Here is a 24,787-nt window from a genome sequence, read left to right as displayed (position 1 = left end):
GGATAGTTTCGCTCACATAAAGTTTCATTTGGTACACCAACGTGCTAGGTACGTCCCTTGATGATCACAAAAGTGACTATATTAGTGTTAATGGCGCCACACGCTGGTCTACCATCTGAACGAAATCAACGAAATAAGTGAGCTGTGCGCATGTTCGGAATTTGGGATACAGATCGGTAACGGATGGGAAACAAAAATCCGTTCTCTAAAAATAAGAGATTAGCCCTGTCCTATCGTGCACTAGGAATAGGAATATGGCTAGGGTACAGGTGTAGCATGTTCAACACTTAAACCCTTATTTTTGTGTCTTGGAATACTGGCTTTAGACTACTTTTATAACTCGCCTGCAGTTTTCAAGGACAGTAATTGTGTAGTTTTGTAAACACAGTGACGACTTGCCAATGGCGTGGCTTGCGTGTATGTGACCGTGTGTGTCATTGGTTAGAGATCTGTGAGATCCATGTTGTTTTCCGGCGTCAGGCTAGACTACACAAAAATGTGCATTATTAAGACGACATCACATTTCCACCTCCTCTCTGAGTCACGCATGTTTCTGTCAGGTGTCTTATTAGATGTTTTCATTGATTTCTAGTGTTTCAATGAGTGTAAGTACCACATGACGGAAACAGATCTCAGTTTCCGTAACATCGTCACTGTTTTGACTTGAGAAGTCTACTGTGTTCGTATATGCAGTCGTCGCTGTTTTGCCAGAATATCTGTAAAATTGCATAGCTGTATTTGCCTGTGCATCGCTGCATTGTCGTTTTGTTGTCCATATTATTTGTTTAGTATCATTGGTTGATCAAGGTTGTATTCATTGTTCTTGTGGAAACTATCTCGTTGTTATCAGCCCACTGTGTTCATCTGTGCTGTGATGTTGTTCTAAATAATTCATTCCATGGAATTCATTGTGCGTCACATTTAACACTTTCCATTGGCTGATATTGGGCTTTTTTATGCGTGTTTGTGTGTTCTTCACGTTTTTCTCTGTGACATGCGGTGCAAAACAGCAATGAGATTTGTCCAAAATTATGTTACAAATCAAATTTTCCCCATTGCAAATATGTCAAATAACTTGTGATCCAATTACGAGGGTTATTCAAGTGAGGAAACATTTGATGCTTTCTATACTGTCGCCAAATAATAATGCAAGTTTTTCATGTAAATAGTCATTGGATGTCCCTCAGGGGGATTTTTTTTTTCGACTTGATCTCGAATGTGCTGCTCGCGTCCTGTGTTGTAAATTTCATTTTACGTGAGGAGACCGGGCGTTTTTCCGCGCCTTGAACAATTCAAACATCCCCCCCTTTCCCTCCTCAAACCCAATTCCCCTTCATCAACCCCGTCTCCTCCACGAACTTTCTGCGGGGCTACACGGGGCTTAAAAAATTCAGTTTCGTTTCTCAGGACACTGGCGCCTGTGCTAAAACTTTAAGTAATTAAACAGCTCTCGCGTGTAAAATGAGAGGGGCACAAACGTAACCTACATTGTGAAGATGTATATTTAATTATTCTGAAGCACCCTTCTCTCTCTTTCTCTTCCACCCCTCCTCCCCCACACCTAGGGACGTTTACTTCCGTCTACTTGCCATCTCGTGACTCCACCAGCAAGTTTGAAAATTCTGCCTGTTGAATGAGTCTGGATGGGCTGATGTGTGTGTCCTGCCATAACTTAGAAACGCACAACATAGAAACATAACTTAAAAACACAAAAAGATACAATTTTCCACATTATGCGTGTTCTAAATTACCTAAGAGGTTCATTCAACTTTTTGTGTTTCTGAGTTATGACAGTTCTGTGTTGTGTGTTCATAAGTTGTTACAGAACCAAGCGATGATTTTCTTAGTTACGACGTTATTAGCGTTTAGAGCTTCTAAGTAACGTGTTTCTAAGTTATGCCAGTGTATGTTTCGGCGTTACGTATTTCTAAGTTATGATCGTTCTGACTTATAACAGTTCTAAGTTATGTGAACATTTTCGAGACTTCTAATTTATGACTGTCTTAAGTTTCATAGGGTTGGGAGGACTGGGTGTTACGTATTCCGAGAAGAATGTCCTCAGTCTTTCGACACGGTTTTTCCCTTACCACCATCAAATTGTCATGAAATGGCTTAAACATTTCTCATTGGCTTATCGGGAGCCTGTGTCGCCTTTGATACAACCCGACGTGTTAAGATACAAAAATAGGCACTTTAAATAAATTTGCACCGAAAAGACAATGAATAAATGTTCTAAGTTTTGTGTTCCTAAGTTAAGTGTGGATCCCACATACGTGGAGTGGCGGCGAGATGCACAAATATATAGGCACGTTATTGGTTACTGACTTGTAAGTCATCTGAAATAGTTTGTCTTTGTTTCGAAACTTCTTTGGTTGAAGGTTTCTCATGGGCCCAGAATCGCTCAGATTGACAGCGAAACAATAGCAAACGTAGCTTAAACGTATATGTATTTGAATTTTAGTCTGTCGCGAAAAGAATCCACGAATTTTTCCGGTCTCTAGTTATGCGGCAACGATTTTTAATTGGGTAACTTTGAATATTCTTGCAGTAAAAACCTACTATGCTAACTTAGCAAGTTATTTTCTTGCTGAGTTAAGCATAGTATTTTATATAGTTTGAATAGTCAAAGTTGCTTTATAGTAAGTTTTTCCGCGAAAGAAAAGCCAGAAAGTTTCCCCCAAAAGTATAGCATATTTGATTTTATTACGGTAGTAATAAATGGTTGGGTTATTCATATTTGCGTAACAATTGTTTGTAGTTACAGTATCCATAATTTGGTTGGTGGAGAATATTTTAAAACCTTTGAAAAAATGCTAATAACTCAAAAACTACGACACTATTTTTAGTATCCTTACTGAACATGTGTAAAACGTATTCATATTAGTCAAATGCTCCGATCATACTAACTATTATGTGTGCAGGATTGATAGTTTTGTTAGATATTTGTTTACAAAGTTTCCTTCGCCATAAAGGCTAAAATAAGATGTTATTAAAATGGGATTATTTATATCAAGTTTCTACATGAATATATTTATTGTATTTTAGGTACATAGTTTTGCATGTTTTTACGCATACATTATTTTTTTTAATGTTATGTGAAACTTCTTAAGCCAAGGCGTAAATTGACGCAGGCTGGAATAAACGGTGAACGCATTACCTAGTTAATGCCTTACAACTCGCTACGCATAAATTTGCATACTATCAAGCATGTTCCTTGCATATACGAATAGACATGTGTTTGCATTGATGGGCATGTATTATGTTTATTTATTATTTTTAGTTTTTCACGTTACGAAAGTAAACTGCTACGATTTTAAAAAAACATCTGAGTGTTTCACATCCGTTACTTTAGAGGTGTATCCACCAGATCTCTCGAGTGTTGTTTCTAACGTTGGACTCGTCCCTGTGTCTCTGTTTCAGGAAATTTGCCTTGTAGTGTTCTTCGGTGTAGAATACCTAGTGAGACTGTGGTCTGCCGGCTGCCGGTCTAAATATATGGGCTTCTGTGGAAGACTGAGGTTCATCAGGAAACCTATTTGTATAATAGGTGAGTATACCACTTGACAAGTCTTGCTGATGTAGTGCTCTAGTGATTTCCTAGAAAATGTTAGTAAAAACTTAAACCAAATTCTGTAGAAGACAATGTAGGAAACTCATGCCTGTAGAAAGACGGACGAAGCCTGAGATGAGCTGCTACAGCGCTCCTAGCGGCGTGAACTGTAAGCATAAGTCCGAAATTATAATTGTTGTGCGCTTTAATAGGTGACCTATATATTCTCTGAATTCTGAAAAAAAAATATATTTTTTTTTGTACTGAAAATAATGCTTATACGTATTTTTCGTATTACTTCAAAGTTCTGAAAAAATATATTCATGGTTCAAAATTTTCAATAATACTTAACATTTGGTCAACAAAATAATGGATACGGGCACCCCAGCTTTTTATAATAAAGTAAAATATTAAGAATAAATATGTTAGAAATTTCTTAGAGTAGGCTCTCCTTTGTAAAAAGTAAATAGTAAGTTTAGAATACATCTTGTTCTAAAATTTGCAGGCAAATATTTCAAAGGTCACTACAATAACCTAACCAAAAATAACATGCTCTAAAATTTCACTCACTTCTAATGCATTAAATAGCAATTAAAGGGAATTAAAACCCAAAATTTCGAACTAACATCATTGTTTACCACCAGGATCGCTTATCTCCACTTGGCTCACGGATTTTCGACGACTTTCCTATATTAATCGACTGCAGTATTTGCTTGAACTTAAAAATATTACAAAATATTTTAACCAAGTGTAATGTGTAATTATTTTGTGCTACATATATATTATAAATAAGGAAACATCATATTAATAATTATAATAGTGAATAGATTAATTTAGTCCATGTAAATATACTATCTGTTATTTATTTCTTGAAAATGGACGCAATTATGCAGAATTACAATTACTAAAACTCGAAACATTCGATAGCCTACAGAAAAATTGTTGGTACTTGTCAACTACTTTGAAAAGAAATTGATATGAAAAACAATTGTGCCCAATTATGCAGCTGAGAAGGGAGATAGAAATTTAATTCGCAAGGCATTTTGTAATTGACTGTCTAACAATAATAGTATTTTTGGTATTACTTCCTTCTCAAATAACTGCGTCTAAATGATAGTATAACACATTTATGTGATTATTTTTAATGCTTATAGATGAGATTTACTTCGGACAGTAGTCAGGAGTGTGATGCGCAGCAGTTCATAAAATTTTGCAAGTTTTCGTGAAATTAATTATCTATCCAGCTAATTCGAGATAAGATTTTTGACGTGATAACGTCTTATAAATCGATGAACGCCGGCTGCACGCACGAAAAAGCATGACTCATTGTCACGTTCCGCCTGAGCCGAGCGTGCAAGAACCGGCCACACACCGTGCAAGAAAATCTTCTATAATATCAAACAGGTTAAGGCGGGCATTTTAAAAGAAGCAATTTAAAAAATTTGATATGACATCACGTAAAATTATCGTCCGTAAACCGACTTTACAGACAACCGCTTTTTTTTTTTTTTAGTTCGATGTGGGAGTCTGGCAGAAGTACGTGTTACCTAAAAACATAATCTCATTTGAGCCCCTCTCATCCGTGGCAAGAAACTAATCCGATTAATCTGCGCCGTAGCTTCAAATGAAAAAAAAAATCTGCCTTTGACGTTTAAGAACACGTCTCGAATTTTTTTCGTGAGTTAAAAATTTTATATTCCTTCTAAAAATTAAATATATTCTTGAATGAACCTGGACTGATGCAAAGAACCTCTGTGAATAGTGGAAATCTCAAAGGTTTTACGTGGTAAATTTAGCAAAATTATAGTTTCTGTTGGGCGTGGAGTAAAATACATTGATTTATTTTCATTTACTCTACCATATGTTTCCCGAATAATCCTCCTTGACCTCTTGGCGACACAAGAAAAAAAATATTTTGATAGGATTTTACTTAGCACAGATGAACACATTCAAACAGGGAAAAACTGCAATGGCGTATGTCTAAAGGATTCAATGATAAGACTGTATATTATTATACTTAAAATAATTAAAAACGTTTTCCATAAAGCATTCATAAAAATTTACTTACAAATCATCGCTTGCACCTAATTTACCTACAAATATTTATATCCATTATTACCTACGTCTAAATTTTTTTATGTCGGATTAAACAAATTACACGATGCTTTTTTTTTCAAATGTTTAACTCGGTAAACTCGTCATTTATTTATTTTTATGGATGTCAAAATACGTAAAAATAAATGATAAGTACTTTATCATGTTTGTATTCAAATATTCGGTGACGTGAATATTTTGCTGGGAAAAAATTGTACACCAATTAACATTGTTATGTTTTGTCCACGCGTACGTACACATCGCTTAAAACTGCGTAACAATTAATAGCTTAAACGCATTGCTATTGAGCTCGTGCTTACTCCGATGCTCGGTAAACAAATAGAAACCGATTTATTTGGCAGACAACATGAATATTTATTTTTTAAAAAAATATATATTTCCCGACAAACATCTGGAGCTGAGTCCGAACCACCGATTCGAAAAATTGGATTGCAAACAGTTAAGGAAATAAAAATACGTGCGTTTGGAAGTGCACCCAAATTCAGAGGTGAAATCCACCGAACTAAGTAAACAAGGTGGCCTATTCCACAAATTTACAAGTAAGCACTTGAAATCCCCAGGGAAGTTGTACAAGTTGCAAGTAGTTTTTCTACAATTGTACACACATGATTGGAAGGAAAAGTACAGGAGAGTTAAATATACTTGTAAAAAGTAGATAATTACAGTTTGAACTATATCTTTGAGGTAGGGGAAAGAGTGTTGAGTAGATAAATATTTTGTGGTTATCAGTTACTTGAAGTATTTTTTACTATTTGGGATGCGTCCTCTGATAAAGGAAACTAATACATTTATCCAGTAACTACAGGAATAGTCTATTTATTTCAAATGTGAAATACAAGTTTGAAATTCTTTTCAATTTCATATATTATTTGAGAATCATTATTTATGAAACATACTTTATCTTCGCACAAATAGAAGCATGCTTTACCAGAAAAACCAGAGCTGTATGTAGCTTTCCACTGCGAACGGGTACCATTCTGTCACTGATATTCATGGTGTGTGGTTAGGATTTAATGTTAAACATTATAGATGTGTTAATTTTTTTTATATTTTAAAATGCCTTTAAAAGTAATCCGGCTTTTCTAAACGTAATACTAAGTTCTAATTGTAGTTAAAATTATGTTAAACAGTAAAATAGTAAGTTAAAAATAAAGTATCAATACTAAATAACAAAATCAGTTTACAGTAATTTTTTCTTAAGATTCTGCCAAAGTGTTCCTTATTAGTAAAGACTTTGCCTGCCGGGTTTAATCCCAAGCCACACGCCTTCTTGTGAATTGCTAACAGCACTTTTTATTTCTCAAGCGTGGTGCATTTATCAGGGACGATCCCATAAAAATGGTATGTCCTTCTTGTCCCTTATATGATTTAAAATTGATATCTTGCTCATATATTCAAAGACATATTTCGAACAAAACCAACAATATATAATAACAAATTTATTCCCAGCACGCCGTTTAGGTTATGGCAACAAAACAGATGTAAAAATTGCCAACTTGTACTCTTGTAACGATTCTTTGTGGAACACATGTAACTTGTACGTGCGGAGCCTTGTACGTGTAGTATTGTAACTTGTACAATTTTACCTTCGTGGAATAGGTATCTGATATACTCGGGTAACTACTTGGTGACAGTCTCGAATGCAAATATCTGTACACTTCAATGTCCCTTGTCGTTGGAAGACGGGTCGAATTTTAAATAATGCCGAGCGTGATAAATATACGCTATTTGTGTTTTCAACTGCATTACTTGACGCCAATCACACTAGTTTCCGTGTCTGCCTCTATAACTCGCTGCCGAAGAATCTACGACAATCAACAGACCAAACTTTAAACTATATAATGCAACGGTCACGATTAAGCAAAAAAAGACTTGAAAAAACTCTAAACTCTGTCTTTGGATCTTATTTTTGCCAAGGAATTTTATTAAAATACTGCCCATCTCGTTTTTAAATCCATTAAAGGTTTAATAATTTTCCCTTTGTCTTTGTGAACATTGGTTCGCGCCATCCGCCACAGTTTGTAGCACCGTGGTTACACATTTCCGTTCCACGCGACTTCCGTTCCATTCAGGAAATTATCCTTACACATGCCATGTACCGAGAGGTAAGATGTTACACACCAATAATTTTTTTTTAATTTTTTTTTCTTTTGATTACAGCTATTACAGTCTCACTCAGTTTTTCAGGAACGGTAACACTCACAAGAGCAAGATTAAGCGTGAGTGCAACTAGTCTCTTTATACTATACGTGTTGTAATGTAACTATATTGTCCATTCTGTTTCTGAACACGAGTTCTTTGTACCTCACATCCTTTCCTCCATCCATCTATATACATGACTGGACGTAGCGTGTGTTGGATCCCAGGGAAGGATTAACGATAGAAAGTGCAGCTGTTGCAGACTTCCAAAAAAAAAGTATATTAATATAAAAAACAGATAAAAACATTGGCCATGAAGCCATTGAGCCTCCGGTGAAAGTTATTAATCTTCGTCAGCACACGCCTGTATGTGGACAAAATGAACAAATATTATGCACGAAACACAATAACACTCCATATGCAGTTGGTTGTGTACCTTGCCGATACGGTATTCCACGTAACAGAGGTTCATTTTTAACGATTAACAGACGCGTTTCCGGACCTGTGTTCATTTAAATTTTCCCCTGCGTCCTCTACACGTCCCGATACCTACACACAGGTTTGACGTGTGCTTTTTATAAATCTCTGTATAGCATTACATGATTGATATCCGCGCCGGCTAACGATTAGATAGACCGCGTGCGCGCAGATAGAAATAGTTCAAGTTGTGAAACAGCATCACCTCTTACAAATCCTAATTATATGATTAAGTGTTTTTTTTTCGTAAATAACATGTAGGCCTACTTAAAAAAAACACTGGGTAAAATTAACGATTTTAAAATTAAAAAGAAAATAATTGTCATCATACCGGCTTTACTTTCGGAGTGTAATTTTTAAGCAAAAAGAACCGCTCACTATTCGAACTTGCTGATTTGTACAGTTTTGTCAGGAATATCGTGTGCACTTTCTGAATAGTTTCTTGTCGGTGGTTCCGTAGACTACGACCATAATGATTAAAGACATGCAAAATTCGCTTGCATATTTGTTAACTGTTGAAAATTGTTCCTTTTGGTCCGTGCCTTTAGATCACGAGTAATTTTAGATACCCTAAAGAACTATAATCCCAAAAAAAACTTAAATAAGAGCGCGTGTAACTCAGTACACGTGATATAAGTGAAACTTATTTGTCAATTAAAACTTCAACTCGTGAGTATTGTATTGTAAGAGGTAAAACGGCAGAGAGAGAAAGAAAGAGAGAAAGAGAGAAAAAGAGTATAAAGACAATTTTCTAAAAAATACATAGTATTAATAAGATTTAAGAAAAGTATCTAAAGGATCAATATGAAAACATTATAGCCAAAACATTAATGAATTTTTTTGAATTTTATTCTTCGATATTTACACTATGTTGATATTATAGCTTTATGGTAACTGAAATATTAAATGTACGTAAGCAACCGTTCACACGTTATTAATAATACTTTTAACGTAGCTAACTTAACCTAACCGAGCGTTTACACAAATATTTAGTTTTTTAATTGTCACTTGCCTAACCTAAAAAATCAATAAACTGTTAATTAATGGTTAAACTACTTAAAATATTGAAATTCCATTTTACACAGTGATTAGAAACAAGTCCCTATCCCCCGTCCTTTTCGCATAAGAAATGTTTCTAAACAATGTTTCAAGAAAACGTATTAATATTCTGCCTAAATTTTACTCCCATCTGTCCAAATAGTTTCGCTTTAAAAAACGTTTTATCGAATTATGTATGACCCGGTGAGAATTTGAGCAGCCAATTAACACTTCACATGTATTCGATTGTGTACAGTTGTGTACAGTCTAACCTGTAAACACAAAATAAATAAAAACCTTGATCCCTATCCTTACGGACAGAAAAATTTTCGTTTTCAGTTACTTATAGTGACTTATATAATACTAATATATAATTATATATAATCCAGAGTGCTCGGTATACTCAGCCAAATGCCACTATTCACTAGCTGCCGACTCAACTAAGTAGCCTGTGAATAGGTAGATTTATCATTGGCCAAGAATATTACCTATATACTGTGTGCCAAAAGTGGAACATACCGCTCTGGAAATCGAATGATTCGATAGTCGACGTAGCTGCTCCGGCAGCGAATTCTAGCGGCGGGTGCCAAAACTACGTGTGGTTCGCGTCAAAGAGAAATGTAGTTGAAAACACAACTTGCGTATATTTATCACGCCGAGCGTTATTTCAGATGATGTTACGTATAATTTTTTGTCAGAGTTTAGCAGCATGAGAATTTGCTCGTTTCCAGAGGTTACATGTTTACACAACTCAATGCGAGTAGCTACTGAAAGACTCGCTACCCTTATACATATTTGTGTGTGTGCGCGCGCAACATCTTATAGGTCTATACTGTATTTGGTTGGATAATTTCCTGAATGAAACGGAAGTCGCAATGGAACGTAAATGCGTAACGACGGTGCTACAATCTGAGGTGGATGGATGGCGGGAACCAAAGTTTCACAAACGTTTTAAAAAAAAAAATGGGCAGTATTTTAATAAAATTCCTTGTCAAAAATTAGGTCCAAAGCCATTTTAAAATGTTTTTTTAAAGTCTTCTTTTTCTCGTTTTTATCTCAACCGTTTCATGATATATTTACCTTAAGCTCTGCAAATCGAATGATTCGAGGGTCGACGTAGCTGCATTGGCAGCGGATTCTAGCGGCGGGTAGTTGAGAAATAAATAAATAATGTGCACGAATTTATCTAAAGAGTTTCGTGTCGAGTGAGACGTGTCGCGCGGACTCCGGAGGGGCTGTCTCCCTGCCCGCAGACCTGATCGTGGTGGTGGCCTCCATCGTGGTGCTCACGGTGGGTTCGAACGGCCAGGTGTTCGCCACGTCCGCCATCCGCGGCATCCGCTTCCTGCAGATCCTGCGGATGCTGCACGTGGACCGCCAGGGCGGCACGTGGCGCCTGCTGGGATCCGTCGTCTTCATCCACCGCCAGGTGAGCCCGTGAGAGGGGGGAGGGGGGAGAGAGAAGCACGTGCACGCGGCATCACCCGGCCACTGCACACTGTTACAAGAGGAGTATAGATAGGGACCGGAAAAATTCGCGGGTCCAATGACCTCCAGGATGAACTCTCCATAGTTCTACGTACACTCGGTCAAATGCCACCCACTCATTGGGCTGCTGTCTTGTGAGGAGACGTCCCAACGTAGCAGCCTGTGATTCGATTAAGCTTTGGTCGGGCTTTTCTCATTGGCCCAGATTCATCCAGGTGAGTTGTGAACCAATAGCAGAGGCAGCACTGAGGTATAACCATTTGTATTTCAGCCTATCGCGGAATGAATTGGCGAATTTTTCCGGTCTCTAAGTATAGAACGCGTAGCATGTATTGCCTGAACGCTGAACCCGTGACTTTTCCCCCCAAGACCGGAACTGTCATCGCCTGCGTTTTTGAGATTGTATTTCTTCAGAGGGGTGGTTAAGGGTGAAAATTTTAGTATGCACCGGAAATCCAATGAAATAAGCGCGCTTACAAAACGGACATCCAACAGCTTGAAAGTCCAATGCGCATACGTGCACTAATGGCTATATAGCAACGAGCCAAAGTCGTCATGAAAGACGGCGCACACACGCGTGGAAATGATCTGTGTCGTCCAAGTCACTCCAGTAGTTAAAGCTATTTTTTATACCGTTCCATGAATAGCTTTCCAGTATTAGTTAACATTATAAAACAAAATACAGTCCAACTGTTGAATATTCTATAGTTAGAGACCTGTAAAATTCGCCGATTCATTTCGCGATAGGATACAGTCCAAATACTTTTGACGTCATTTTGCTTCCGTGATTGGGCCACAGCTTATCTGAAGGACTCTGGGCCAATGAAAAAAATCTTTAACAGAATAATTAGCGAATCACGATCGTTTCCAGTCAACAGGTGTTACGAGTCGGTAACCAATCAGCAGATGTAATTTGCACGAGTGCGTAGAGGATCGTGGAGTCTATCCTTTAGGGATTTGTAATCGCCAATTTTACAGGTCTCTATCTATAGTCAATGATCGTAGGTATCATCTAGAAAAAACGTACTTCATGTATGCGTAAATAACCTAATCCATGTGTTGTGCAAAGTTACAATATATTTCTTGTAGTATTAAAAACTATTTCTTGGCTACTGGTTTCCAAAGGAATATTTTGTAAAATAACTTTTTTTTCCTTTGTGACCTTGAGTCACACTACCTCGCACCAAAAGAGAGTTTTTTTTTTTGCCTCAGAAAAGTATTAGTTTTTTTTTTGTATGTTGAAATAAACATATATTTTGTAGGAGGAAAGATTTTGCTGGCCCAACTAATTAATTTTGTAAATTAAGTTCTATATTTTGTTACGTGTAACGTATGAAAATTTGTTTTTCACCAAATTCTGCTAGGCCAACAAAATATTTTGTTACAGTAAATAAATACTTGTTTCGCCAAACAAATAATTGTTTTTCTGTGCGCGTCATCCGCTTTCGTGCCTCTGCGCATTATTATTATTATTATTATTAATTTACTTTGGTGTCTCAATTTAATATGCATTCCTTTCTTGTTAGACTTTTAACCAGTGATTCGCTATTTCTTGGGTAAACACTTGATTATCATATAAATGTTGATGGAAGTTTATATACATAAATGTTTTTAATAGGAAATTAAATTTATTATTATGTTTTAATATAGCAATATAAGTTAGTAGGTACTGTAAAAATTGTGAGCTCTACTCGATGATGGGTCGTAGAAGTCGGCCTCCGTAGCGTAGTCGGCAACGCACAGGGCTACGGTGCGGGGGTTCTGGGTTCGAATCTCGGGTAAGGCATGGATGTCATTTGTGTTGTCTTAATACTCCAACAATCAAAACTACAATTTCACAATATCTCGGGGAGACATAAAAAAAGTACACGATTAAGGGGGCAGATGTTTGACACACTGGTGACTGTCAAAACTTGCTGGTGTGCCACCCATCCTTTAAAAAAAAATTAAAAAATATAAGTAGACACGTTACTGTTGCGGACGTATTTTTCATTTGACTAATATATATGTTTGATTTAATTTTTTCTGTATTAGAATTTTAAGAGTCACTTTTTTAAAAGGATTTTTGCTGCGATATAGTTGTTGTGGAGGTAAAGCACAGGGACTCGCTATCCAAAGAACTGGCTTGGAATCCCGCTCCATCAAAATGCTGGAACGGTGTCCCGCCCTTACTGCTCGGAGGAAACGAAATATATGGACATATCCCAAAAAAAAAAACAATCTTCACAGATGCGTGGCCACATCGCTCGTTGCCAGTGAAACTTCGCAGACTAGTTGTAGTCATGTTTTAGCTTTCTAACAGCAACACCCCAGCATACCACAATTTCTACCTCGACAAACCATTATTATTGTACAGTGTACAATAACTATCGGGGGCACTGAAAAAGCGCGGTTAGAACCACTGCGCTCACATACTCACATACACATGTACGAATGTTTTGTAACCGATATTTCTTTCATGTCTTCACCTCCATATTCCATTTTCTAATAAATTCACACATTAGTAATCATACTGATAACACACCTTCTAAATACAGTTTATTTTAATACTTTAAAAAAATATGCTCAAATCTCCAAGAAAACTCTGTAAAAACTGTGATTGGTTTGTATTTACCTGTGTGTATATATATACACACATATGTATATTTTTTTTTGGAGAGTAACTTGATAGCTAACATATGATTAGAGACCGAAAAAATTCGCGAATTCATTTCGCGATAGGCTAAAATACAAATCTTTATACCTTAGTGCTGCCTCTCCTATTGGCTCACAACTCACCTGGATGACTCTAAGCCAATGAGAAACACCCAACCAAAGCTTTGTCGAATCACAGGCTGCTACGCTGGAACGTCTCACAAGACAGCAGCAAATGAGTGGGTGGCATTTGACCGAGTGTACGTTGAACTGTGGAGTTCATGATAGAGGTCACTGAACCCGCGAATTTTTCCGGTCCCTACATATGATACATAAATTCGAGTTTGGAAGAGGAGGGATAGGCCTACAGTTAAATCAATGAACATGTGTAAATTGTGTATTTTCAAATGTAAATTTATAAACTTGGAAAATGCAGTTTTGGTTAGTGTTAAGAGGCTTAAGATTAATGTGTGAATGGCGTGCAATTGACGTAGCGACAGTCACAAAGTCTCGCCGTGCCCAATAGTAAGGTTTCGGCATAGACGTGCGCTTTACTTGACGCTCTTTGTACGTTACACTATTTTTATCGTAACTCTACTTTTTGTCCAATATTTGATGATGTCACCGCCCCTACTTACCAGAGCCGGCGAACTATTTGGCTTGTCAGACGATCACCAAAGGGCAGCAACATATTAGGGGCGGCAAAATGGGATGCGCTAAAAATATCCAAATGTTAGTACAAAACAGTTAAATGCAAAATTTACCTCTTCAACATTGATTTCTGTAACCATGTATCATTTTCATTTTATTCAATCCATTGGTTTTATATTGTTATTTTATTTTGCAGACAATTTAACATGGTTTTACACAACAAAGCGAAGGCTAGCTCTGCTTAAATAAAGTTATTTGTGGAAGACGTATTGTTTTACTCACATTTGTTAAAACATGATTCACAATATCTCCTTCCAAATCTTTGTCACTGTGTTTTTTTTTAATATATTTATTTGGAATTTTTTTATCGAAAGTGGGGATATGAGTGTGTATGATAAAGTTTGACTTTTTTTCTTATCAATTTTAATTCGTAAAAGTGGTCACCTAAGTTATGGTGAAGGGCGGCAAATATTACTTTTGCCTAGGATGGCAGACCTGGTTGCGCCGGTCTTGCTTATACCGCTGTGAAATAGTTTCACCTCAGTGGTCAAGGACGGACCCAGGACTTTTTTCGGGTTGGGGGGGGGGGGGGAGTGGAGGCGCAAGGGTCATACCAGCAAAAATTATTCCCATGGTTGGGATTAACAAATAGCATACAACAACAACTGTAAGATATATACATTACTTGTAATTTTAATAAAGGTTATTAATATTAAAATAGTAAAAAAATTCATCTGTAATAAAGAAAGCTTTCTTTTATGTTTCCTGCTGAAGATATCTAGTAATTTGTTTAAGTTCATTTTTAACACAAATGTCTTGATGGATATGCATTAAAGCCAGTCCATTTAATATTATTTTTTTCCCCATCCAAGAATTTAAATAATGGTACTATATTGTTTCGTCCTTCGTTTTAATAGTTCACGTTTTACGTCTAAAAGATCATTTCACCCCTTTAAAAAAAAACGAACATTTTAAATAATGAAAATTAAATTTTTGCAGGGACGATCGCTCGAGCAGACAATTCTCAGCGCACGTGTGCGTGTGTGTTCTAAATAAACACTTCGTTACTGCAGATGACAGAAAATTTGATCACGGCGTTTTAAATTTTTAAAAGAAGAATTATCTACTCCCTGGTGATTCCATTCGTTTGTTTTGACAATTTTGCAAATTTAACGATGGTTTCATTTTCCCGTGAGTAAGTATGGAGACTCCGTACTCCATAGTACCAAAAAAAATTGGTTGTCTGTAAAGTCGGTTTACGGACGATAGTTTAACGTGACAACGTCATAAAAAAACATTGATGTAATGTTTGCATACTTTTAAGAATAAAATTGAATAATTTTTATTGAATTATCACTATTTTGTATGGATACAAAGAAGGAGTGAAATGAAATCTACAATTTAATTGATAAATTTACTTTTATTTGCACTCATTAATTCAAATATGTTTATTACTTTAACGAAGAGATTATTTTAACTATAACTTTCCAATCTGTGTTATTCTTTTAAGGATAGGACGATGATAGGAAAAGTAGGAAACGAATGGGAGTGTTTCAAGTTTAATGTGCCTCGAAAAAGTCAAATCGATGGTTGTTCCAATCGAGTGGAAGAGAGATAGATGCGGCGCAAGCTTACGATGAGCCTAACGGGACACAGCGTAACGGGACAATGTGCGTAAAGGGACACTCTTTCGTGCGTGCAGCCGGCGTTCATCGATTTATTAGACGTTGTCACGTCAAAAACAAAACGAACGTAATTAAAGTTGGACCGTATTAAACTCAGTGTCTATTTTTAAGCGTCTAGGGGGAGGGGGCCATGGGGGAACGTGTGCCTACGATGATGGTAACAAAGAAGCGCGTGGTGCAAGGCGCGCGCAGTCGCGGTTTTCGAGGAGGCCACTCGGCCGAGAGACTCGTTAGTCCACCGCCACTCGAGTCTCTCGTTAGCCGCGTGACGTCACCACTCCCGACCCTCGCTCGAGTGCGTCGTGCCCCGCAGTGTCACTGTCGTCTTGGCGGTGAGAGAAGTCCCCGAGATCCGCCGGCACTGAGTCCTGCGTCCGAACGGTGACGGAAACACATCCGAAGTTCGCCTTTCGCTCGTGCAACTAAAAAAATAAATCATAGCTGGCCAGTCCCCGCGCAAAGCACACACGATGCTTGTGACCCTTCCTTGCAATGACTAATCCCGGCACGACGAGACGCACGCTAGATCCCTCCCTTACTCGGAGATTTACTTCAAAATATGATACGTTCGATTAAGGCAGCGAACGAGCACTTCCTTGCTGGGATGTACGACCGTAACCTAACTCGCGAGCCGTATTCCAGCAAGGAAACAAGTCGGCGACGATTTTTTTTACCAAGCGGTGCCCTGCGCGAGGCTAGAAACTGGTTTCAATGCATTCTAGCGGACTTTTCGGAACTATCGTTACAGCTGTCATGGAAAAAAAATACTAGGCAAGTAAAATGGGACGTTTGGCCTAGGCACCAGGCTGATGAGCAAGGAGTAATTACTGGCCACCATCTTGAATTTTTAGGGAAATATTCCTCAAAATTCTTCAAAAGTGACTCAAAAATCTTGAAACTTTCTAACCATGTTCCCGATTTCAGGGGGGGAATCCCATTTTGAGGGGAAAAATCCCATTTTAATCCTAAAAAATGCCTATGGCTTTAAATGTCCTGAAAGTTTTTTAAGAAACTTAAAAAATAAAAGAAATCAAGCCGCTAAGCCAGGATAATAACCTTTTGACACTCATGATAACTGAAATATGATACCTCGAGTGTAATTCGACACCAAGATTCCATTGTATTTACTTCTCAAAGAAATAAAAATAATAAAAATAAAAGTTTAATAAAAAAACGTATACGCCACCAAGTCCTGAGTCCTCGTTTTGACCTCGCCAAGTTCAATTTAATTATATATTAATACAAATTAAGAAAAAAATATTATATATTTAGAAAAAAAAATTAAAATACTTCACTGAAAACCGCACTTACGTCATATATTTTGGGTCCTAGGTTCTATTCTCGGCGAATTTACTTGTGAAACTAACAGTAAAATTCCAAAAAAAAAAAAAAGTTCCACTAAACAGATTGACTACCACCAAACCAAATAGTATACCTATTTTCTTCTGGTAGAGTTCCTCATTTACGTTTAATTTTTTACCCGCTAGAGAGCAGTTGTATTTATTATAAGACAGTCTTTGCATTCATCATCTTGTCAACAATATACGTACTTATACGTAGATTACGCCTTTGTAATATGGAACCATGGCAAAAAGAAGCTGCAAGACTTCCTTAAACACCTGAACAGCATCCATCCGAACATACAATTCACCATGTAGGTGGAAGTAGAAGGAAAATTGCATTGTCTGGATGTCTTGGTCACAAGAGTAGAGGATAACCACATAGGCCACATTTTTTACAGAAAACCAACCCACACAGATCGGTATCTACAGGCGAGTTCACATACCCACCATCTCAGAAGATAACTTTTATTTCCACCTTGGTCAACAGAGCTAGAGCCATTTGCGAAGAAGACAATATTGAGGAAGTGCTTAAACTTCTAAGAACTGCTCTTAAAGCAAATGGTTACTCAAAATCATAAATTAAGAAAGCCATGAAGCTCCTCAAGATTAAAAGAATGAGCATCTTCCTAACAAAGCTTTAATTCCATACATCAAAGGAATTTCATACCAAGTGGCCAGAATTTTCAGGAAGCATGAAATACATGCAGTTCTCCAACCTATAAACAAGATTGGGTGGTCTCTGACATCAGTGAAAGATAAAACTCCAGTCGAAAATCTAGCCAGTATGTACAATATTCCATGTTCATGTGAAAATAAAGTATATATGGAACAAACTGGCAGGCGAATAATTACAGAGGTTAAAGAACATATCAGCTACTATAAACATGAAAACCTACGATCAGATATAGCAGAACACTCTTTGGAAACCAGGCACATCATTGAGTTAGACCAGTTCCACGCCATAGACAACATCCCACAATACAAGAAAATATACATTCGAGAATCGTTTAAAATATTAAAACACTCGTTGAACATAAATAGAGAATATGGATACAAATTAAGAAAATATGGGACCCGCTCTTCAGAAATCCTAAAAACCTAGCTCTGCATCCAACAACAGCCCAGGCAACCAGAAGAGAAGAGGCCACTGATTGGCCATCACTCCCATCCAATCACAGATATCCAGCTCCGATTGGCCAAACAAACAGGCTAACCAGGAGAAAGGAAGACTCTGATTGGCTCACAACTGCAGCCAATCGGGAAACACTCCCCTCTCAGGCGAGAGTATTAAATGACAGGAGAACTTGTAACAACCTCATTAGGTAACTGCTCTCTGATGATGGTGACTGCAACGTCGACTGAAACGTCGGTGATATCTTCGCCTTCGACCCGGAAGCCAAGCTTCTTCTAACAATGGCCGTGTAAGCCTGTGATCTTTATGGGGTTTGAGCTTATTCTAGTTCACCGTGCCACGGGCCATATTCGCAATAAAATGGTGTTCCTTCGATACGTATTATTTTAATTACATGTGTAAATCAGTATCGTTATACGGTGTTATATTAGTATTGTTTTAGCTACGTAACTAAATATTTTTTTTGCTGGTATAATGCTTTTCACGCTTTAGTTTGGCAGGGTAATTATTTGTCAATAATTATTATTTGAGTAACTAAATCACACAACGTATTATAATTATGAGCCCACGAGTGTGTAAATATGATAAGTCCAACTAAAAATATGCTCGTTAAATAAAGGTTTAAACAAATATAGTGCGTGGAATATTGTTTTTATTTTCACTTTGAAGCAATGTGGTTATAATGTAAGAATTTACTGTGAGGAATGTCCGTGCCGTTTAGTTTTCGCATCGCGGAGCGGTGGACATGTTGTCATTGTTTATTCATTCGACGGCAGGACATTATCAATGCCTGTGAATGCATTGCAGTATGTCCATGTAGCCAATTAGCAGAATATTTTGCACTGTAACTCAATGATAAGGTGATATTTGCAGAGCTACAAAATCAGACTAGAAGAATGATCGATCACATCTAACCCAAAAAAAACCGCGCTGTTTTACCTTGTAATTAAATTGTATAACTGGTTTTTCTGAGTAATACTAAGTAATTTTAACAATGTTTTCGAGGATAAAATTATTCGAATTATTTATTTACTTTTTAAAACGAGTATAAATTGTAGTTATAATTGTTTTTCAATACCTATATATTTGGGGTCCTGAAAATATTAAGATAACATTTTATCGTGCTATTATTTCAAAAAATTAGTATTATTCATTGTTAATTAATTTTTATTGATCAATAATTGTCTATATCCTTTGCGGTTATTTTGAAGTCAGTGTTAATTTTGTTAATTTTGTTATTTTAGAATATTGTCTTTTTTTTCTCTCTCTCTCTCTCACTCTCTCTCTCTCTCACTCTCTCTCTCTCTCTCACTCACTCGCTCACTCACTCTTCGGTGTTTTGCCCCTTACGATAAACTTGCGAGCCAAGATTTGAATTTGCTACAGAAGTTTCACTTCCAACACGCGAACTGAGTTGCACGCGCTCTTCCTCGGGGCTTGAAAATTTGTACTTACATTTAATAATAAGAAATGGGACCCGACAAAATTATTTCCCCGCATGGCCTTTGGTTTCTATCGATGGCCCTGTCTTTTTTTAGGTAAGTTTATATGAAATCTCGTGAAATATGTGCATATTTAATTCGTATACCTCGATGAAGCACGGCAAACTTCGTGTGCTCGAGGGTCTGTGAGTGTTCACGCTCGGCCGTGTTCGCAGGAGCTGATCACGACGCTGTACATCGGGTTCCTGGGGCTCATCTTCAGCAGCTACTTCGTGTACCTGGCGGAGAAGGACGACGGCAAGTCGGACTTCGCGAGCTACGCCGACGCGCTGTGGTGGGGCGTGGTGAGTCCGAGGGACACCACACAGTGGACCTGCAGGCCTTTTGCCGACAGTCATTCAACCCAGAAGTAATTTGAACGACAAGGAGTTTACCGGCATGCAGTACACCGACAGTCATTTTGCCGACAGTCAATAAACCCAAAAGTCATTTGAATGACAAGGAGTTTACCGACATGCAGTACACCGACAGTCATTTTGCCGACAGCCATTCAACCCAAAAGTCATTTGAACGACAAGGAGTTTACCGGCATGCAGTATACCGACAGTCATTCAACCCAAAAGTCATTTGAATGACAAGGAGTTTACCGACATGCAATATACCGACAGTCATTCAACCCAAAAGTCATTTGAATGACAAGGAGTTTACCGACAAGCATTATACCGACCGTCATTTTGCCGATATTTAACCCAAAAGTCATTTTAACTATAAGGAGTTTACCATCGAGCAGTAGACCTACAGTCTTTTTGCCAATAGTATAAATCACCGTAAAGTAATTTGAACGACAAGGAGTTTACCGATAGGCAGTAGACCGACAGTCCTTTTGCCGACAGAAATTTAACCCAAAGGTCATTTGACCTACAGTCGTTTGACCGACAGTCATTTAATCCAAAAGTCATTTGAACGACATGGTGTTTACCGACAAACAGTAGACCGACAGACAGTAGACCGACAGTCGTTTTGCTGACGGTAATTTAACCCAAAGATCATTTGAACGACAGTCGTTTTACCGCAGTGTTTTAACTCTGGCAAGGGTTAGTTTGTCCACAATCAGTAGACCGACAGTCACTTTGCCGACAGTAATATAACCCAAAAGTCAATTGACCGACAATGTATTAACTCTGGCAACATGCAGTTTACGGACAGTCATTTTGCTGACAGTCTTGTAATTTCAAATTACTTTCGTTCTACTGACTGCTACCCGTCGCGTGGTGCAAATGGCTGAGCCGCAAAACGGCGCGCAGAGCTCAGGATGTTTAACGCATCACAGACAAACCCGTTATAGATCTATCAAAGATGTTCCTATCAACATTATAACTGAAGAACCATTGTACTTTCCTAAGGTAATTTCGATTCTTGGTTAATTTTCAACTTGTATTTTTTGGATAGGTATAAATAAAGCGGGCTATTAGTGAGGTACTAATTCAAGATATTGCACCAAAAGTTACTTTTTTCTTCAAATAAATTGAAATGTCAAATGGAGGATGCTAGTGACTGTAAAAAAATTATCTTTAGATTGCACAATTTCACTAAGGTGATGCATCTTAAAATCGAGTAAATTCTGAAGCTTATAACATAATTTAATTGTTTTGAATCTTTAATGCCTGTTTTCATAAGAATATGATTCTGAAGATAACGTTAAATAGTTTTATTTATTTTAAGAAAGTCTGATGTTCAAACTTTTATATATGTATACGTAGTTACCTGACAATAAAAACTTGTACCCTTTAAATGTAGCCAGAATAAATATAATCAGTTTGTAATTATAATTTTTTTCCGCAGATCACAGTCACAACAATTGGCTATGGAGACACTGTGCCTAAAACATGGATGGGCAAGATAGTCGCGTCTTGCTTCAGCGTGTTTGCCATATCGTTCTTCGCTCTGCCTGCTGTGAGTATTGCCACATTTCAGATAGTTTTTTTTATTGTAATACAGTCCTTTTGTTTTTAAACGCAACATTTTTTTAAAATTGGAAACTAGGTTCATGGAATCACACAAACTAACCAGTTTGATCCATAACTAACATAATATATAGAATTCATCAGTAAAGAGGAGAAGATTGGGTTTAACATTGCAATGTTAATGGGGGATTAGGACTCACCATCTTGCAAGTTTAAAATTTCTATTCCGCATGAAATAAACCTTCCGTGTTATTTTTGTTGTTTGCATGGCATAAGACTTAGCTTTGCCAGCTTGTTGCAGGCAACACTTGCGAACTGGTGTGATTATCATGAAAGCTGTAGTAGCCCGCGTGAAAAATTAAGTTATTTCCTTGCGGCGCTTTAAGACTTGGAGCCTGTTGGTAAAAAAAAAAAATGTGGTCGCAACATGGTAACGAAGGTTTTCGAGATTGTACTTGTGCCTTGACATGCAAACAAAAATAGTTCAAAATAATAATTATAGCAAAAATAGGAAATAATCTTAAGATGGCGGGGCCTAACCCCTTTTTAGTGCGGACAGACAAGATCCCCAAATATTCACCTCGCCACCTTAGATCGAACGTGTCAGAAGTAACTTGCATATGATTTCCCAAATACAAGTTTTTATTTCTGCTTCAATTTCTTATTCTATGATTCACTTTCAACTTTTTTTGTTTTAACTAAAAAAACACATATATATAAATGAAAAAAAAACTATACCGCCAGTCATTACTCCGTCAGTCAGTTAACCCAAAAATAATTTTAACGATAAGGATTTTACTAAAGAGCACTAGACTAGTCTAGTTTTTTTGCCAACAGTAATTTTACCCAAAAGTTTATTTGAACGGGAAAAAAAGGAGTTAAAAATTAAAAGGTAACAATTTACTTAAAAATATAAACACAATGACAATCTACCAAAATAGAAATATAAATACGAAATAGGATTAAAAAATTGAAATATATATGTACGAACCAGCCTGGATACGTCCAGCTGCCATGGTGGTGTTCTATGCTGATAAAGGTGCATATACCTACCGAGAATAATTTATCAATAAACTAAAAAAAAGTAAAGCGACCGGGGTTAGATTCCCGGTGGGGTCGAACCAGGATTTTCGCAAGTGGGAAACGTGACGGACGTTGCCATAGCCTGTGTTTTTTTTTCCTCGGGTTACTCCCACTTCCTCCACCAATTCATCCTGTCGCTGGTCCACACCCCATCTCATCTCACCTCGCGCATCCTCCAGTATTACCGGCTCGTGTGAGTGCCACCTCCCCAATCCATCCATGCAGGCCCTGCCTCAAACGGGAAACTACGTGTCTATTTTAATTTTTTGAGGTGATAACGTCTTATAAATCGATGAACGCCGGCTGCACGCACGAAAGATTGTCACGTTCCGCCTGAGCCGAACGTGCAATTACCGGTAAACCACCGTGCGAGAAAATCTTCTATAATATCAAACAGGTTAAGGCGAGCATTTAACTAATTGTTAGTGATTATATTTTTAAAAATTATTTAAATTAAATTTGCAAAAAACTGTAAATAATATTTTTAAATTAAAAAGTATGCAATTTTTCATCAATGTTTTCTTATGACGTTATCGCGTAAAATTATCGTCCGTAAACCGACTTTACAGACAACCCCCTTTTTACTTTGAATTTATTCATGGGACCAGAGCAGCTGCATGAGGCTATTTTGGTAGGTTCTAACGGCTCTGCCACAGCTTCGACAGCACAAAAAAAAAAGAGAAAAAAAAGAACAACCAAACAAAATCAAACGGCCCAATCACAACCCACGTGCTCAAAATGTGCGCTCGCACCCTACCATCGCACCGCCCGCCACCTCTCTCGCCCATTTTATTAATTAATTAATTTAATTAATTTAGATTTTTATTGTTTTGTCAGTAGAGCTCAACCAATTACTACCATATTATTTTTACATTTACGTGTTTTTTTCCCCTAAGTAGCCTTTATTTTTAATACTTTATGTTCAATTAGTGGGTAAAATTTTTTTGATATTACCTCATTTTTTATCGCCTTGAAATTCCATGTAGATACAGAAAAAATACGGGTTGCGATCCTCTAAAAAAAAATGGGGTGTGGCTGTGTCGTGGACACGGCCGTGTGTTGCACGTGAATACGTGTACGTAACAGGTAATATTTTCTACACAAAATATAAAATACACTTTTTTAACACCATATATATATTCACTGTCACTGTTTTACACTATTTTTTATACATGTAATAGACAGATTTTGACGAGAGCTGACGATTGAAACCTAAACGAACGTCGTAGCTTCTCAGAGTCAAAAGTTATACTAAAAGGAAATCTCGAAACTCAGCAAAATGACCACAAAATGGCGGCGCTTCCCCCCTCCACCACGCGCGATGCGTCAGTTCTCACTTATCGTAACGAATTCTTTGATCCTTTAGCTATCCAGTGGTGTGATTAAATTTTGGATGGAGATGATAGACATGTAGCTGTAACACCAAACTGTATCCCCCGATTTTGTTATCATTTTTTTTTTTAATTGCCTCCCACTATGGAAGCAATTTTAAAGACGTATTCACGTCAAAATTGTAGGATCTGTTTACGTAACATTGGGCCCTGCCGACCCCTGGGCGTGGCTGCTTGGGGGGTGGTGCGGAGGGCAGAAGGGCTCTCTGGAGGACGGCCGAGCATAGGGCACGCGCCCCTTTGTCGCAGGGCATCCTGGGCTCGGGCTTCGCGCTCAAGGTGCAGCAGAAGCAGCGGCAGAAGCACTTCAACCGCCAGATCCCGGCGGCCGCCATGCTGATCCAGTGCTTGTGGCGGTGCTACGCCGCCGACAAGTCCTTCAACAGCGCCGCCACGTGGAAGATCTACGTGAAGGACGCCAGCCAGCCGAACCAGAGCTCCAGCACGCCGCTGGGGAAGGTAGGTTTCCTCCACCCCTCTCCACAACCCCTACCCCCCTCTCCACTAACCACCACCACTCTCCTCCCCCCCCCCGCCAAACTCCACCTCCACCCCAACTCTCCTCCCCCACCGCCACTCTCCTCCTCTCTACCGCCACTCTCCTCCCCCACCGCCACTCTCCTCCCCCACCGCCACTCTCCTCCCCTACACCACC

General features: G+C 37.9%; 1 protein-coding gene across 1 annotated transcript in view; it reads left to right on the top strand.

Moving 5' to 3' along the window:
* Positions 1-24,787, top strand: part of LOC134532284 (potassium voltage-gated channel subfamily KQT member 1) — a 371,136-nt gene that overhangs the window by 330,019 nt on the left and 16,330 nt on the right. Inside the window, exons 3-7 of the mRNA XM_063368703.1 lie at positions 3,421-3,547; positions 10,573-10,748; positions 19,910-20,038; positions 21,537-21,647; positions 24,382-24,591. Of these exons, the coding sequence (XP_063224773.1) occupies positions 3,421-3,547; positions 10,573-10,748; positions 19,910-20,038; positions 21,537-21,647; positions 24,382-24,591 (753 nt within the window). The remainder of the gene's footprint in view (positions 1-3,420; positions 3,548-10,572; positions 10,749-19,909; positions 20,039-21,536; positions 21,648-24,381; positions 24,592-24,787) is intronic.

Source organism: Bacillus rossius, chromosome 5 (assembly GCF_032445375.1).
Source record: "Bacillus rossius redtenbacheri isolate Brsri chromosome 5, Brsri_v3, whole genome shotgun sequence".
In the NCBI taxonomy this organism is placed as follows: domain Eukaryota; kingdom Metazoa; phylum Arthropoda; class Insecta; order Phasmatodea; family Bacillidae; genus Bacillus; species Bacillus rossius.
Note: the sequence above shows the minus strand (reverse complement) of the source record. Positions and strands in the feature narration are given on the sequence as shown.